At 46.9% G+C, this 15,347-nt stretch overlaps 1 protein-coding gene across 1 annotated transcript in view; it reads right to left on the reverse strand.

The window, feature by feature from the left end:
- The window catches only part of C9orf72 (C9orf72-SMCR8 complex subunit), a 332,168-nt gene that overhangs the window by 172,141 nt on the left and 144,680 nt on the right, over positions 1-15,347 (reverse strand). The window contains exon 5 of the mRNA XM_086962131.1: positions 947-1,019. Coding sequence (XP_086818257.1) covers positions 947-1,019 — 73 coding nt within the window. The remainder of the gene's footprint in view (positions 1-946; positions 1,020-15,347) is intronic.

The following is a 15,347-nucleotide window of genomic DNA, read 5'->3' on the forward strand; positions in this document are numbered from 1 at the left end:
GGGTCTCTCTGGTCGTGAATACACCCAGGGTTTCTTAAGTGGGAGCCGGGGGCATGCGTGAGCCATGGTCTGGGTGGTGGGTGGTGGGTCAATTCTGTTTGTTAGCGAAGGAGAAAGGGGGTTAGCCCAGACTGGGGATTACCAATGTGTTTTACCTAGGGAGAGAAGAGTTTCCTTTAGGCCATGAACTAGGATCCCGAGTTGTGCTTCTATCAATTCAAGGCGTTGCATCAGCTTGTCTGGAGGGGCGGGGGGAGGAGGAGGGAGGGGTAGAGCCCTGTGGTCGAGAGTCTGCTGACTGTGTCGATTCTAGGGGGGTTTGGAGGTGGCTGGGGGGCTGATTCTGGCAAGTCACCAAACTGTGGTGAGGCGAGGGGGCGGAGGCCTGGTTGAGGATGTAGGACAGGATCCCCTTCGCTGACGGAGCTCTGTTCTGGTTGAGTAGGTGTTAGTGGGGGGACGGGTCGGATTCCCTCTTGGGCAGGTGAAGGATAGCTAGGCATAGACTGGTTAGTGGGAGGAGAGGGACTGTGGAGCAGTAGTGGCTGAGAGGGGGGCTGTGGAGGTTGGGTTGGGAAGGTGAGGGGGCAGGGGAAGGTGGGCGGATGGTCTGCGGTTGCGGAGGAGTCTAGATTAGGGAGATCTCGTAGCAAGAACAGGTGGTCTCTAGGATCGGGCCTGGGCGGGAGCAGGAGGTTTAGTGCTTGAATTGGGTTGCTTGAGGGGGTGAGCCTTGCCTGTTGTGCGTTTTGTGAAGCTGCTTTCTTTAAAGCAGGGAAGTAGTGGTAGTCCCACTAGGCCCTAGGTTTGGCTTGACTCACAGCTGCTCAGCACTAGGATACTCTCCTAGGTGATAGTGCACTCTAAAAATCTGTAACACATAACATATATTACACATATATATTCCTCCAAATCCGAGTAAAATGCTGAATGACAAAATTCATACCTTGTTAACTTTCTCTGCGTTGCTCCCAACAACTATGGAACAGCCACATGTTTGCAGGTGAGAGCTGATGGCACTGCAAGTAAAAACATAACAAGGTAATTCTATGAAAGACATAAAGACCTGTGATCTGCAGAGCTGTAAAAGACGTATGGTGACTTGTGCTATAGTTTTGACATACTGGTCACAATATACTGGAGCGCCGTAAATGGTGGCAGCCATGGGTGCATGTGACCTGGCAATCGCAAGAGGTGACTTCACTTTAAATTTAGACCTTTATATCAAGCCCTATCACTTTGCTATTTCTTCTCCTTTAAAACTAAAATTCTTCTCCACTATATTATTTGTGGTGAGGTTTAGACAACAATGAAGGTATTTGCACCTTTTCGAAACAGGCAAAAGCATTCTTTGTAATGGGTGGCTAGATTTACTACTGAGCCAGCCAGGGAGGAAGTAGCTCTACCACGTGGAGGAAGGCAATGTTTGCTTACAGTGAGCCCGGTTGTCTGTGTCAAGGGCTCTGGGTTGAGTTACATTATAAATATTTAAGAACATTAAAAAAATTCTCAAAGTAAGTATAACACAAACGGCCAAGAGCCCTGCTTTTGATTGATATATTACGTTATCTCTGCATGTTAATTAGATTCCCATTTTTACTTAGGCATTACCGTTTTGGTTTTGATTGGGATTATGTTGAACATTTGTCTTTTCTGTCATTTCAACTTTAGAACCTACCATTTACATTACAAGTATACACATTGTTCACAGATAGCCAGAGAGTCAAGGAGGATTACTGAGATCAACTGCATGCCTTAAACCGAGATTGCAACAAATGACACTCGGCAAAAGATTCATGAGAATCCAGGCCAAACAATGATTCAACCCAATGGAATTAAATAAAAGGCAAAGTCATATAGCACAAACACTCAGAAACATAGTACACTGCAAAGGTCCTTGTAACGACCAGGCCTATTTACTTCTATCCATTAGTGAATATAAACCCTTAATACACAAATAAAAAGGCTAGACCGATCTTTACCGACAAAACACAAAGACACCAGAACACCTTAACCTATGGGTGTGGTGCCTGAATACAGTAACCAAACTGACATTTGACAGAAACATTGTATCATAAATATTGTTTACAAATAATATTGCCAGAGTGGAGTTTAATGTTGGAAAATTTCTCACCAAATGGAACAACAGTTTTGTGAACACCATTTAGGATAAAATATTTTTGTCAGACGATATTTTTCCTGGAGAGGTTACGCAATGCCACCCATTTACAAAACTTGACACACATCAACATGCAAAATGGCGGATTTTTCTTAGAAAGTGATAGCTTTTGAACAATGTACGTGACAGTCTGAGTAAAAGGAATAATACAAACAAGTATCCTCCGTATTAATCTGAAATAAATTAATACAAGGAAATGGATAGCAAACTTGCACAATGGATAGAATGCAAAATATAACCTGTTTTTCAAAAGCTCAGTATATTTATGAAACACAAAATGTGCAGCATAATATACAGGTACATCCTTGGTTTTTATAGAAAAAGCAGAAGCATTTTTCATTCCGTGTGACGTATTGGCATACATTTGTGCAACACTTCCAAATTTAGCAAATCACACAACATAGAACGGGGCAGTTCAAACCTTAATAAGATATACGAGCTTCAAGAACCTAAATACACACAACAAGCCAACCCTGGAAAGGTGCACGATTAGGTTTTGTCAACCCCTCATCAGCAAGTGAACTCTTCAGAATCATAGGCTTAGATGAACTCTTTTTAGAGTTGCCTCCTACTTAGATTTTGATCAACGTGACCGTATTTACATTGGTGAATTTGATTACTTTAACACCTTCAGCGTGGCGCAAATTTTCGCGCTGTGCTGAAAGTTCTAAGAAACGGGCGTGGCCGTGACGGAATGGTTCCGTCATAAGCACAGCCCAACCGGCGCTCGTGACGGAACCGTTCCGTCACTAGCATCGAAAGGGTTAACAGTTCGTTTGTCCAGCTTCTAGACTCCAAACTAGATCAGTGATTAGTAAAACAAAGGAGCGAATCGGTCACAACCCATCCTTAGGTAACAACAAGTGAAAAGAAGCACCTGGAAACATTTTAACCATCAGAAAACCCAACCCGTTTCCAGCTGGCATCACATCTTTTGTTTCATTCTGTCTTTTGTCTTCAAAACATTTTTAAATGGTCAACTGCATCATGGCTGCTGTGTTATAAGAAATATGCCAAGCGCATCCAATTTATGGCCCATTTAACAACCTCCCATTTGTATTTTGAGGTGGTGGCTGTGCAAAAGTGTTGCAATGTATAGTTTGCTATTTGCCATGCTGTTTGCATACGGCTTCATTGTTTAAAGCAATAAGAAAAAGCAACTTACCTTTGGTAAGAGTCTATCTGTTGGATACTCCACCTGCAGATTCCTCATCTTTTGAGGAGTATCACAGGTGTCAGACTGAATCTAGAAACTTGTCCAGTAGCTATCTATCTATCTATCTATCTATCTATCTATCTATCTATCTATCTACACACACAACAGGAACACGGGCGCCTTGCAGATTTGTGCCCCGACACTCATCTTGACAGTCTCCGCCTTGCAGATTTCTGTCACCGGCATTCCTGTTCCTATGCAGCTGTCTTGAAGCTTTCTGTCACCTGTACTCCTCTTCTTGCAAATGTAGAGTTAGAAGACTTGGCCCTAGTGTAATGAGCTCTTATGCCTTCTGGAGGTTCCTTGTGGGCCAAAGCATAGCACATTTTGATGCACAAGATGATCGTCCTTGATAAAAGTCCTTTTGTACACTGCCTGCCTTTCATCTTGCCGATATAGCTGATGAGGAGTTGGGTATCCAATAGGAACTCCTCCTTTCTGTCCATGTAGAGGCTGACTGCTCGCTTGGGATCTAGTCTGTGAAGCTCTCTTCTTTTGTCATGGGTTGTAGGGAGGGTAGCCAGTTAATGGATTGGCCCAGGTTGAATGGGGTAACCACTTTTGTCAGGAAGGCAGCTCTGGTTCTGAGGACCAGTTTGTAAGGAAAAGAGGAAGTGAAAGGGGGTTTCACACACAATGCTTGCAACTTGCTCATGTCCTGCAGATGTAAAGGTGATGAGAAAAGCGGTTGTAAAAGTAAGCAGCTGCAATGGGCAACTGTGCAATGGTTCAAACGGAGAACACATTAAAAACGTAGGAACAAGATTTAGGTTCCACTGAGCATTATAAACTGATGAAGAAATCGTGTGTGAGAGACCTTTCAAAATAATGCATAACTATAGGTAATTTAAAGAGGAATGGTTTGTCAGGAATACACACAAAGGCTGATAAAGCTGATAATTAGTCCTTAAATTAGCTACTTCGCACCCTTGTTGAGCTAAAGATAAAGCGAAATGCAAGAGGTCAGACAGGTGGGCCTGAAGAGTGTTGTCAGACTTGTCTGCATGCTACTTTACATATCTATTCCATCTCCCTGAATACACAATTTTTGGGGAACGTCGACGGGGGTTCCAAAGATGACATTCACCACTTCAGGAGGTAAAGAAGGTAAAGAAAATGACTTCCGGTTACCCCATTCAATCTCCAGGCATGAAAGCGGAGCCTCTGGATAATGTGGTGCAGCACCCGCTCCTGCGACTGCGAGAGGTGGTCTTCCATGTGAGGGAGACGGAGTGGGGGCCCAGGGAGAGGATTATCAGGTCTGCATACTACACTCTTTGTGGCAAGTACAGGGCTATTACTATCACTTGGGTCTGGTCAAGGTGAATCTTCCTGAAGACCTTAGGAATCAAGGGTATGGGAGGAAATGCATAGTGAAGTGGGAAGTTCCATGTCAAACTAAACTCGTCCCCCAAATTTCCATTTAGCAGATACCGGATGGCACAGGTTTTCAGGCAGGGAGTGTTCTTTCAAGTGGCAAAGAAGTCCACCACAAGAGTGCCCCAGAGACTGAACAGATATTGGACCACATCCGGATGAAGGCTCAACTCATGATCAGTAAACTTAATGCTGAATGAGACTGTCCACTCGCACAGAGTTTGCCCGATAGGCGGTAGGCTAAAAGCAAGATCCAAAGATCCAGAGCCCAGGACGAGAGTCACACTTCTTGGCAGAGAAAGTGTGACCCGACTGTCCCCTGCTGAATGATGATGTACAATATCCTGGTCATAATGTCCATCAAGATTATTATAATTACTATTATTTAAGGATTTGTAAAGCAAGACAGCTACTCTAAGAAGTGTTTCTGTGCTAAATAGCAAGTCTGGCCCTTAAATAACAGTGGTACTAAAAAGCAGAACTTAAAAGCCAGGTTTTAAGAAGTTGCTTAACTGTCACAATATCCCTATAAGCACAAAGCTGAACTGGAAGGGCATTCCACTCCTTGGCGGCCAGATAAGACAAAGAGCTACAGTCCCACTTTTCCCATCTGAAGAGTGGAGAGGCTACCAGCAAGGCGTTGGCTGAACGAAGAGACCGTGCTGGTTGGTAAGGTGTAAATCTATTCTATTCGACAGATACCGAGGGCCTTTAAGATAGAAAGTTCTATGTGCCAGGACTAGACCTTTAAATCTCACACGTTCTTTTATAGGCAACCAGACCAGTTCCTTCAAACTTGGTTGAATGTGGGCTCTCCTGTGAAGACGTAATAAAAAGCTTGGCAGCAACATTCTGCACCAGCTGTAGTCTCTTCAGGAGGTAGGCCCCACTATAAAGAGTTGGCGTAATCCAGCCATAATGTAATCAAGGCCTGGATCACTATTTTCTGCTGTGGGAGAGGGGGAGAAAAAGGACTTTTTCAGTATTTTCAACAGGACAAAGCAAGTGCCAACTACCCCCGCAACTTGAGGGCCGAAGGAAACCCTGGTATCAAAGTTAACCCCAAGATTGCGTGCTACAGTAGTGGGGGAGAGGACGAGTCCGCCCATTAAGGGAAAAGAGGAAGGCCTTGAGAGCCAGCCAGATTATCCACAATTCTAGCATAGTGATATGAAGCGTCTGGTCTTCTGGAGAGCATCCTCCAGATGGGCTCCCCACCCTAGAGTGACGGCAACCATGATAACTGTGGCCACCGCTGGTGAGTGTTGGAATGGCTTCCCATGAGAGACATTGACTTCCAAATTCCAAAAGAAAGTGTGGTACAGTGACCTTGGAGATCATAACAGTGCTGTTATGCTCCCAGTTGTGTTGGAACCACAGCTTGCAGAGGTACCACTAGAGGACCCTCATGTGCCAGCGTGCACGAGAGACCAACAGGATGAAACAATCGAGCAACCAGAGGAGGTGCTATCAAAACTGGCATGTGTGGGCCATTCTGAAACAATGTCCTGGACCCTCAGATAGTGGGAAAGCCTTGACTCAATGTGGTGTCCAGTACTTCCCCTATGAAGGCCTGTAGACTGAAAAGCCCAGATCAAACAGAACAGCAATGTGGCCCTCATCTGTAGCTGTCGTGACACCATCTCTGGAGAACTGGCCTTGATGAGCCAGTGGTCTAGGTAAGGGGAATGCTGGTATTTCTGCCCATCTGAGCTGTGCTGCATCCACCACATCACCTTTGTGAACACCTGAGGTGGGAAAATCCTGCCAAACAGTAGCTCCTAAAACTTGCAGTGTTAGGACCCCACCGTAAAGCAAAGGTACTTCCAGTGCAACTGCAGAATAGGGATGTGGAAATAGGCATCTTTCAGGTCAAAAGACACCATCCAGTATTGCACTTCCAGTGCTAGTTAGATCTGAACTAGGGACAGCATCATTAACTTTTCCTTTATAAGGAAATAGTTCAGAACCCCGAGGTCTAGAGTCAGATGAAGATGCCGTTCTTTTTGGGGACCAGGAAGTACTGCAAATTGCACCCCTGATCCCGTTCGTGCTCCAGTACCATATCCACTGTGTCTTTTTAGAAGTAAGACCGCTGCATTCTGTTACAGGACTTGGAGGTGGTCTACAGAGAGTGAGTCCCGGGATAGGAGAAAGGGTAGCAGAGCCTGTTTAAAGAGTAAGGCGTACCCCATTTCCAAAATTTGCAAGACCCATAGGTCTGAAGTAATGGCCCTCCAGGCTGGTGGAAAGGAGGAGACCCGCCCTCCAACAGGCTCCTTGTGTTCCAACAACAGGGAACTTAGGCTGCTGCCCAGCAGTGGCTTGGAGGAGGAGGAAGAGGAAGGGATGGACTGGAAGGGCTTGTGCCCTATTTTTGCCTCAGCCTCTATAATGTCTGTACAGTGAATTTGCTATTGCAGCCGAAAGCATTGCTGCTGACAGCTTTGAAGGAAAAGCTGCGTGAGAACACACAGAATAACTGGCAGTAGTCTCTCTGTGTTGTTTTTTGAGGTGCAGCAATCTAGTTGTTGCCTTGCTCTTCTTGAGCCTCTCTAAGGTGGAGTCGACCTTTGTGCCATGGAGATGGAAACCATCAAACAGGAGAGCCATTACTGTTAGCTGGACGTCCTGAGAGAATCCAGAATTTCTCAGCCATGTGTGGCAAGAGATTTTGAGGTTCCCATAGTCCTGGTGACAGACTCTGCTGTGTCCAGGCTGGACTGTAGGAGTTGTTTTTCTGCAGCTTGCCCATCCCCTCTTAACTCTGAAAAGTGGAGTTGCAAATGGTCTGGAAGTTTAGGTAAGACTGTTTGTGCCATGTTCGAAGTGCGTGCATGTAGCATCTGAGGAGTCAGGTGGCGCTGAGCTTCACGTGGGACATTCTGCCAGCTGAAAAATACTTTTTTGTGTACTACTCCAAGTCTTTGGATTCCCTATCAGATGGAGTAGTAGGGGGAAGGCACCTGGTGACAGATTTGAGGACCAAGAAGTTTGAACAACCAGACTTTCTAGCGAGTAAAGATGGGTCTCCATGTGCCTGTCTATAGTGCCTTGCAATCGCTCTGTTAGCCTGTGGTGGAAGTCGTAGGCTAATCCAAGTGGCAAGGATAGGTTCTGTGAGGGCTTCATTAAACAAGAGCAAAGGCACCGTAGTCTGTGTTGAGCTATGCAGAACATCAGTAAGGATGTTAGCTTTTGTCTCAGGAGTTGGAAGTTGCAAATCCTTGACACTTTCTTGACCTCAGGTGGAGGAATACAGCTTCCACTTTGGTAATGTTTCTGAAGCACTTGTGTCTTTTAACCATGCAAAATCTAGGACAAAGGTGACTGATTGCCCATCAACATGATCTGTGTCTTGGCAGGGGTCCTTAAAGGGATCAGAATCTCTGAGGAACCACCCTTCTTCTATAAGCCACTGAGCCTCACAGCGTGAACCGTGTTGAGTTACTTCAGGCAGAGTTAAAGTATCCAACTGTATCAGCTTGCGCCTTAGGGAGGTCAGTTGTGGTGCCCGAGGAGTCGAATGATGCGCTGGTGTAGCTGCTTACGGGGCCAGAGAGGTAATAGGGTTTGGCTCCAAAGGTGATGAGCCTGATTGGCGGCGGCTGCAGCGCTGAACCTGCTAGAGTCACTGGAGTCTTGTGCAGGATAGGGGCCCAGGTTACCACAGACAGTAGGATAAATAGAGTGGAAGGAGCCGGCTGCAAGTTGAATCAAATAAGCACCACTAAGTAGGGTGCTAACTTCAACTAACATCGCCAGTAAACTATGGTAGCAAACGATACGTTGAAAAACGCAAGCAAACAGTGTGTCTATGCACCTAGATGTGTTTAAAGTACTGGCTCTAAGTAAAGGTGGTAACTTATTTTTTTTCACGGAGCAAACAGAGCATCACGAATCATGAAACCAAAGAGAAAAAAAGACTTGTCAACCTGTTTAGACAGAAAAGGTTTGATACAAAAGGGAAGACAGACGTGCAGTTCTAGCAAATATTCACCCTCGCCGCCTGCACACTGATGTTGGAGGCAAATGTGCTTCTAACTGTGATGTTCGAGAAGGGAACCATGTTGCGCATTTCACATTATAGGCTGGCTCAAGCCGCCTCAGTGAAGCAGCCCAGTGACTCGCAGCTCTCTATCGCAGCTCCGGCCCGCACCTCTCGGAGCGTGGCATCTTCAAAACCAAATGAAGCCGGATTCAATTATGGCTCCGGCATCCGGGGAATAGCTGCAAGGAGAGAGATATAATCCGAGGCAGCTCGAAAACGGCGCCCTCGAGATAGGAACTCAGAAGCAGAATTTGTATTTGCCATCACGCTCGTCTGCCCCTGTCCCTCAAGGAGCGCAATCGCCACAGCGAGATACGGAGTCCAATTAAAAGAAGGAACAGCAGCTCTGCCAGCCAAATCAAACGGAGTGACCAATGAAATGTGCAAACGCTGGCAAGGGATTTTTTTGTTCAAGAAGTGTCTTCTTTTCTTAAGGGCAACTTACAAAGCGCTCAAGTAGTGTATGTCGCAGCTGTTGAAATGCTCTGACTGCTGAGCAATACAGACTAGCACACGCTTACAAGCAAAGAAGTGATCTTTACTTTCTGATGCAAGTAAGTGCCAATGCTAACACGTGTTACACTATCGTTCTAGCCAATCGCTATTTGCGGCGCAAAATGTAGATACGCGTATCAGGATCGCATCATCACGGTGGGCTTTGCAGGCGGAGCGCAGACCCGCGCGCCTGTCTCGTGCGCCCGCAGTAGTCAATATGAATGAATTTAAAACGATATTTCTCGACGTTGGTGCGTCATTTGGTTGCAAGCTGTACTGTCTAATAGCAGAGTGGAGGAACATACCCGATACCAGTCAGATTTCTTGTACTGACAATACGAGTAACGGTGTAGCCTCAGGCTTGGGAATCAACATAGTATGGATATGTCAAAAATAAGGTGGGCATTGTTTGTACAGCTATGGCGGGACCACGCGGGAAACGACATTTATAGGATATGGAGCGAGCATATCCGTTCACAACACACTCGTCCTCATGCGAGAACACCGCTGTCCGGTTCATACTGCATGTTTATAGCCCCGATGAAGACACCGTTTAAAGTCAAGGGCAAAATTGGAGTAATGGAAACCCAGTAAAGAACTGTTGAAACCACGACTTCAACTCTTGATTTTTGAGTGCTCGAAGGACCCTCACACTGACGTTTGGAATGTTTCCAGTGGAAGATTAGGTGGCTCATGGTCCTCCTGAGCACCAGATAACATTTGGACATTATCTGAATAAGATTGAGGAATTGCGCTTATTTGTCACCTACTGTGGCTGTGTGCGCCTAGATTCCCAGCCACCACACCTGCATGTTCTTCTTGCAGATGGGAGGAAGCAAGGCAAAAAGTATGCAGGTAACTTAGCAAGCACCGAAAACGTTCTAGCACACACTTTGAATTTAATTTCATGTGCTTATTCAGACAGCAAGATACCTACAGATAACATGCACACTTAGGCCAAAAATTGTTGAAACATGCACACGTACAGGCCGAAGACAAACTGAACATTTGGAAAAGAAACTTATTGGCACCCACATACACACCAGTGAGACCACCCACAATGCTTTAGTTTAGGCCAACTGGTTGTGTAGTAGCAGTTTATGCCAACTCAAAGTAGTAGAGGTAACAGGAGAGTGAGAAGGACGGAACAAGAGAGGTCAATGATAGACACATCTTGTCAAATGAATGATAGTTCCCAAAACTGAACAGCAGAGTATATGACCTTACAATTCAGGGGCCGTATAACAGAAGTGCCACTGGGGTGCAACAGGAGTTAGTGCATGCGTTGCATGCCCCTGGGGCACTTTGGTATTATTGAAGGGGCCACAGATGTTTGCGGGCCCCCTTCTGTAATACCGAAAGCGCTGACGCACATACAGCGCCAGTGACTCCTCATGAGGGCGTTTCTCTCAATGCAAATTAAGGAATCCTTTTGTCTCTGCGTCCGTGACGTATTACAGATGCAGGAGTAGAGGCAAAGAAGCTGTCAGGAGGAGCACACAGTGCGCTACCTAAAAGGTGGTCATTGCAGCCCTCTGGTGGGGGGAAGGGTGTCCCATGGATCCCCTAGGCATCCCCTTACAGGCGGGTGCAGTCACTCACTGCACCTGCCTGCAAGGGGATCTATAATTCATCAAAAACTTTATTTCGGTTGATGACCTTAAAAGTGAATATGCATTACAACGACAATTCATTAGAACAATCCACGTGGTTGCATGCTCAAACCCCATAGCCTTGGCCTAAAATTGCCATCACATGGGCCAGCATCCCATAAAATAGACATAGATGTATACAAATGTAAAACACTAATAAAAACAGGTATAAGTCATATTACAACCACTAAAAACACACTTAAAACCATGGGTAATAAAAGTGAGTAAAAAAAAAATGAACCAAGTCCAGTTACAACATTGTAACATTGTCAGCGTGAACCTGAGAGTTGATATTCAAAAGCGTTCTACGTACACCCCACATGGAAAATAAAAAGTGCGACACTGCAAATACAATGGGCAGATGAGTATTATAATTTAATAGTCTAAATGCCTCTGCACAATGCTGAGTTCCTAGGTTACTGCATAACTGGATCAACCATTGATGCCTAGCCTTCCTATAGACTGGACAAAAGAAGAATACATGGTGGTCTGACTCCTCTACATTACAACAGGCCGGACAGCCCAGAGGGGTTGAACCAGCCGGAGAGAGGCAGAGAGGGTGCAGTGTGTGCTGTGGAGGCTGCAGAGGTTGGTGGTTGAAGTCCAACCCGGCGACCGATGACCGTCTTGCCCGGAGTAAGGAATAAAGGGCTGGCTAGTAATCGTTCATCTGCTCTCCCCTTCCCGGATTTACCCTACCACTTCCCACGTCTATCAGGCACCATTCAGACACCGGTTTTCAGCCACCAGTGGAGCAGAACGGACGGAGCAAGCAAGCAAGAGGTAAGAGGTACAGGGGGGAGGGGTCAGGAGGGGTTAGGTCTGGGGTAAGGTCAGGCTGTATGGGCCTTAGAATCCGGCACTAAGAACCCATAGTTACAAGAAACATGCATTTACAATGCAATAGTTTCGCCTTTGGAAAAGTTAGAGCTATTGGCATTGTAAATGACAAAATTTGTATTTGTGTTGGTTTTGAAAACAGATACATAAATGGCATTGTCATTTACATTGCCATTAGCTAAATCTCTCGCAAATGTGAGACCTATTGCATTTGCACCCACACATACACACAGAGCCAGCCACACACACAGGCACACACACAGAGCCAGCCGCACGCACACACACACACAGAGCCAGCCACACACACACACACACACACACACACACACACACACACACACACACACACACACACACACACACACACACACACACACACACACACACACACACACACACACACACACACACACACACACACACACACACACACACACACACACACACACACACACACACACACACACACACACACACACACACACACACACACACACCACACACACACACACACACACACACACACACACAGAGCCAGCCGCACACACACTCACAGAGCCAGCCGCACACACACACAGAGCCAGCCACACACACAGAGCCAGCCGCACACACACACACACAGAGCCAGCCACACACACAGAGCCAGCCGCACACACACACACACACACACACACACACACACACAGGCACACACACAGAGCCAGCCACACACACAGAGCCAGCCGCACACACACACACACACACACACACACACAGAGCCAGCCACACACACACAGAGCCAGCCGCACACACACACACAGAGCCAGCCGCACACACACACACAGAGCCAGCCGCACACACACACACACACACACACACACACACACACAGAGCCAGCCGCAAACACAGAGCCAGCCAAAGGCTGTAAAGAAGATAAAAAGTAACTGGGTAATATAAAGGAGGTACAGGAATAGGAGTAGTAGAGATTGAAAAGGTGTGTGGCACATGAAGAGGTCTGGCAACAGGTTATGAGGTAAAAAGGCTGAGTGGGTTTTAAGGAATGGGTGGAATCTGCAGAGTGGGAATGAAAGTTGTCAGGGGTGGAAGAAAGGAGCCCAGGCTGAGGTTCAGGATGAAGGGAAGAATAGCAAGCGACACAGAAGGCAAGGAGCAGCATTAGCACTCCATGTGACCTCACACTGGACAACCGGACAGAAACCGCAAGATTTCCAGCCCACAGATTTACATATTCTGCACACTAATGCACCCATCACTGGAGAGACTAAATTGCATGCATCCTAGCATCAGAGCGCAGACAGCAATGGGGAGGGGCAAATGGAGCAAAGAGGCGGGAGATATTACCTGTAGCAATGGAGGAGGGGGCACAACTGGGTGCCCTGGGCCATCACCTAGAGCAAAATGCGAGCGGGGTGCATCGCCTGCAGCAACGGGGGAAGTGGTGACGTAGCAGGGGCAGATGGAACTGGGAGCATGAACCACAGCAGTCAAGGTGGGAGGTAAAGGGACGGGGCAGGGACAGCAGGCATCGAGTATTTCTAGCAGCACAGAGGAGAGAGTGCAAACAGCGCTGGCAAGAAAATAGGAGGAGCAGGGGAAGAAGAAAAGAAGGGAAGAGGAGATGAAACGAGTTAAGAAAGGAGTGAATGGCAGAACTCAGAGGAAGTTGAAAGAACAGAAGTAGTAGTAAAGCAGTGGGGTGAGAACAGAAGGCAGTGACAGCGGTATGGGAAATAGGTGAGTGATAGTGCGAGGGACACGGATGAAGCAGTGGAGGGAGTTTAGAGAACAGGCACAGTAGGTGCACTGAGGATATGGGAGAGTAAAATGGGAACGTAAAGAGTAACAAGCAACGTCAGGGGAGGGTCAGAGAAAGCAAACAAGGACAAGGCAACCAATTGGAGACTTGGCAATGAACCTGTGGCAAGCAGGGACAGAAGAGGGTCAAAGAAAGCAAAATCTGACAAAGAAAGCAACAAAAAGGGACAGAGAAGAGTCAGAGAAAGCTAGCAAAAACAGGGCAAGCAATCTGGAACAGGGCAAATAATCTAGGGCACGCGGCGATAGGTGAAAAGGCAGGGTCAGAGGGACTCTGTGAAAGTAAGGAGAAACAGAGGAGAGTCAGAGAAAGCAAGCAAGGACAGGGCGTGGATCTGGGGAAAGCACAGAAAGCAAGCAGGGACCGAGGATTGTCAAAGAAGGAAAGCAGGGACAGACGAGGGTGAGAGAAAGCAAGCACGGACAGGGCAAGGAATGGTCGGCCTTGGCTCCCGCGGGAACATAAATGTAAATGTAAATGTATAGGCATTTATATAGCGCACTACTTACCCGGAGGGTCCCAAGGCGCTTCGACCGCTGCGAAACCCTTCCTGGCTTCCCTGAGAGATGGTCCCTTAATGGGTATCTCCAGGGTGAGACCAGGCATCCCCAGCGGTCTGGTGGGGCCGTTAGTGAAATTGAGGCAAGCTAATGCCCAGAGTTGCCGAGTGTGATCGCTGATCAGAGTGGGCACCGAGGCGAGAGAATTATCGAGTCCGCTGACCCTGGTCCAGAAACCTGCCGCGCCGGGAATCGAACCCTGGTCCCGGGCCGTCCTCTGCTCTCGGGTCTGCCGCCTCTAACCAGTGAGCCACACTACCTCACGAGCGTCGTTCTCGCATATGGAACTTCTCATGCAGTACAGTGGCCTTCAGGTATGCCAACATATGACAGAAATACTCGGAATGTAATATTATGACGCAGCTAGCACACTACTTCAAGTGCAATGTCGTGACTGCACGCCCACAACCTCACTATCGTCCTTTAGTACCCACTACAGACAGATAAAGAGTAATCACGACTCTTCACCCATACATTCCTTAACACTCTTGATAAGGCAAAAAAGAATACATTTGGAAACAAATAGGATGCTGTTAATTATTTGGGCCGAAATGCATATTTGGCGCACTGTTGCTGTTTGCACCGCTCAGACCGGTGCAGTGCACTACATGAGGGAGTGCCTCGTGTGAGTGTGCTGGCGCAAAATGTTCGTTCGGCATGAGACATCATTTATTTCGATACGAAATTGCAGATGGAGGCTACACAAACATCTGTAGCCCCTTCTGTACTGCTGACGTGCAGAGGGAATACAAGAAGCGGGTGTAAACGTATATGCACTACACAAGCATGTTCAAGCTACATTCAGCAGACTGTTTTGAAAAATTTGAGGAGCACTGGGGAATTCCGCAACATTTTGAGTTGAAGTCACTTATCATGGCATGTTTTCATGTTATTTTGCTCCTTGCTGGTGCCAGCGAAAGAGACTCAACCTGATTTAGAGTAGGGCAGTCACTGAAAATCCCTCGATTAAGCACCAAACTGGTCCGGTGTTTTGATGGAAGGTGCACAGACATTAAAATAGACCCTTACCGTACCTCTCATCTTGTGTGCTTAGAAATACACAAACACGCACAAAGACGGATGCGCATGTAAACACAAACGCACACATAAACAAGCATTTACGATGCATTTACACACGGGCTCACGGACAGCGGGAGGGGG

Source organism: Lissotriton vulgaris, chromosome 3_1, assembly GCF_964263255.1.
Source record: "Lissotriton vulgaris chromosome 3_1, aLisVul1.2, whole genome shotgun sequence".
In the NCBI taxonomy this organism is placed as follows: domain Eukaryota; kingdom Metazoa; phylum Chordata; class Amphibia; order Caudata; family Salamandridae; genus Lissotriton; species Lissotriton vulgaris.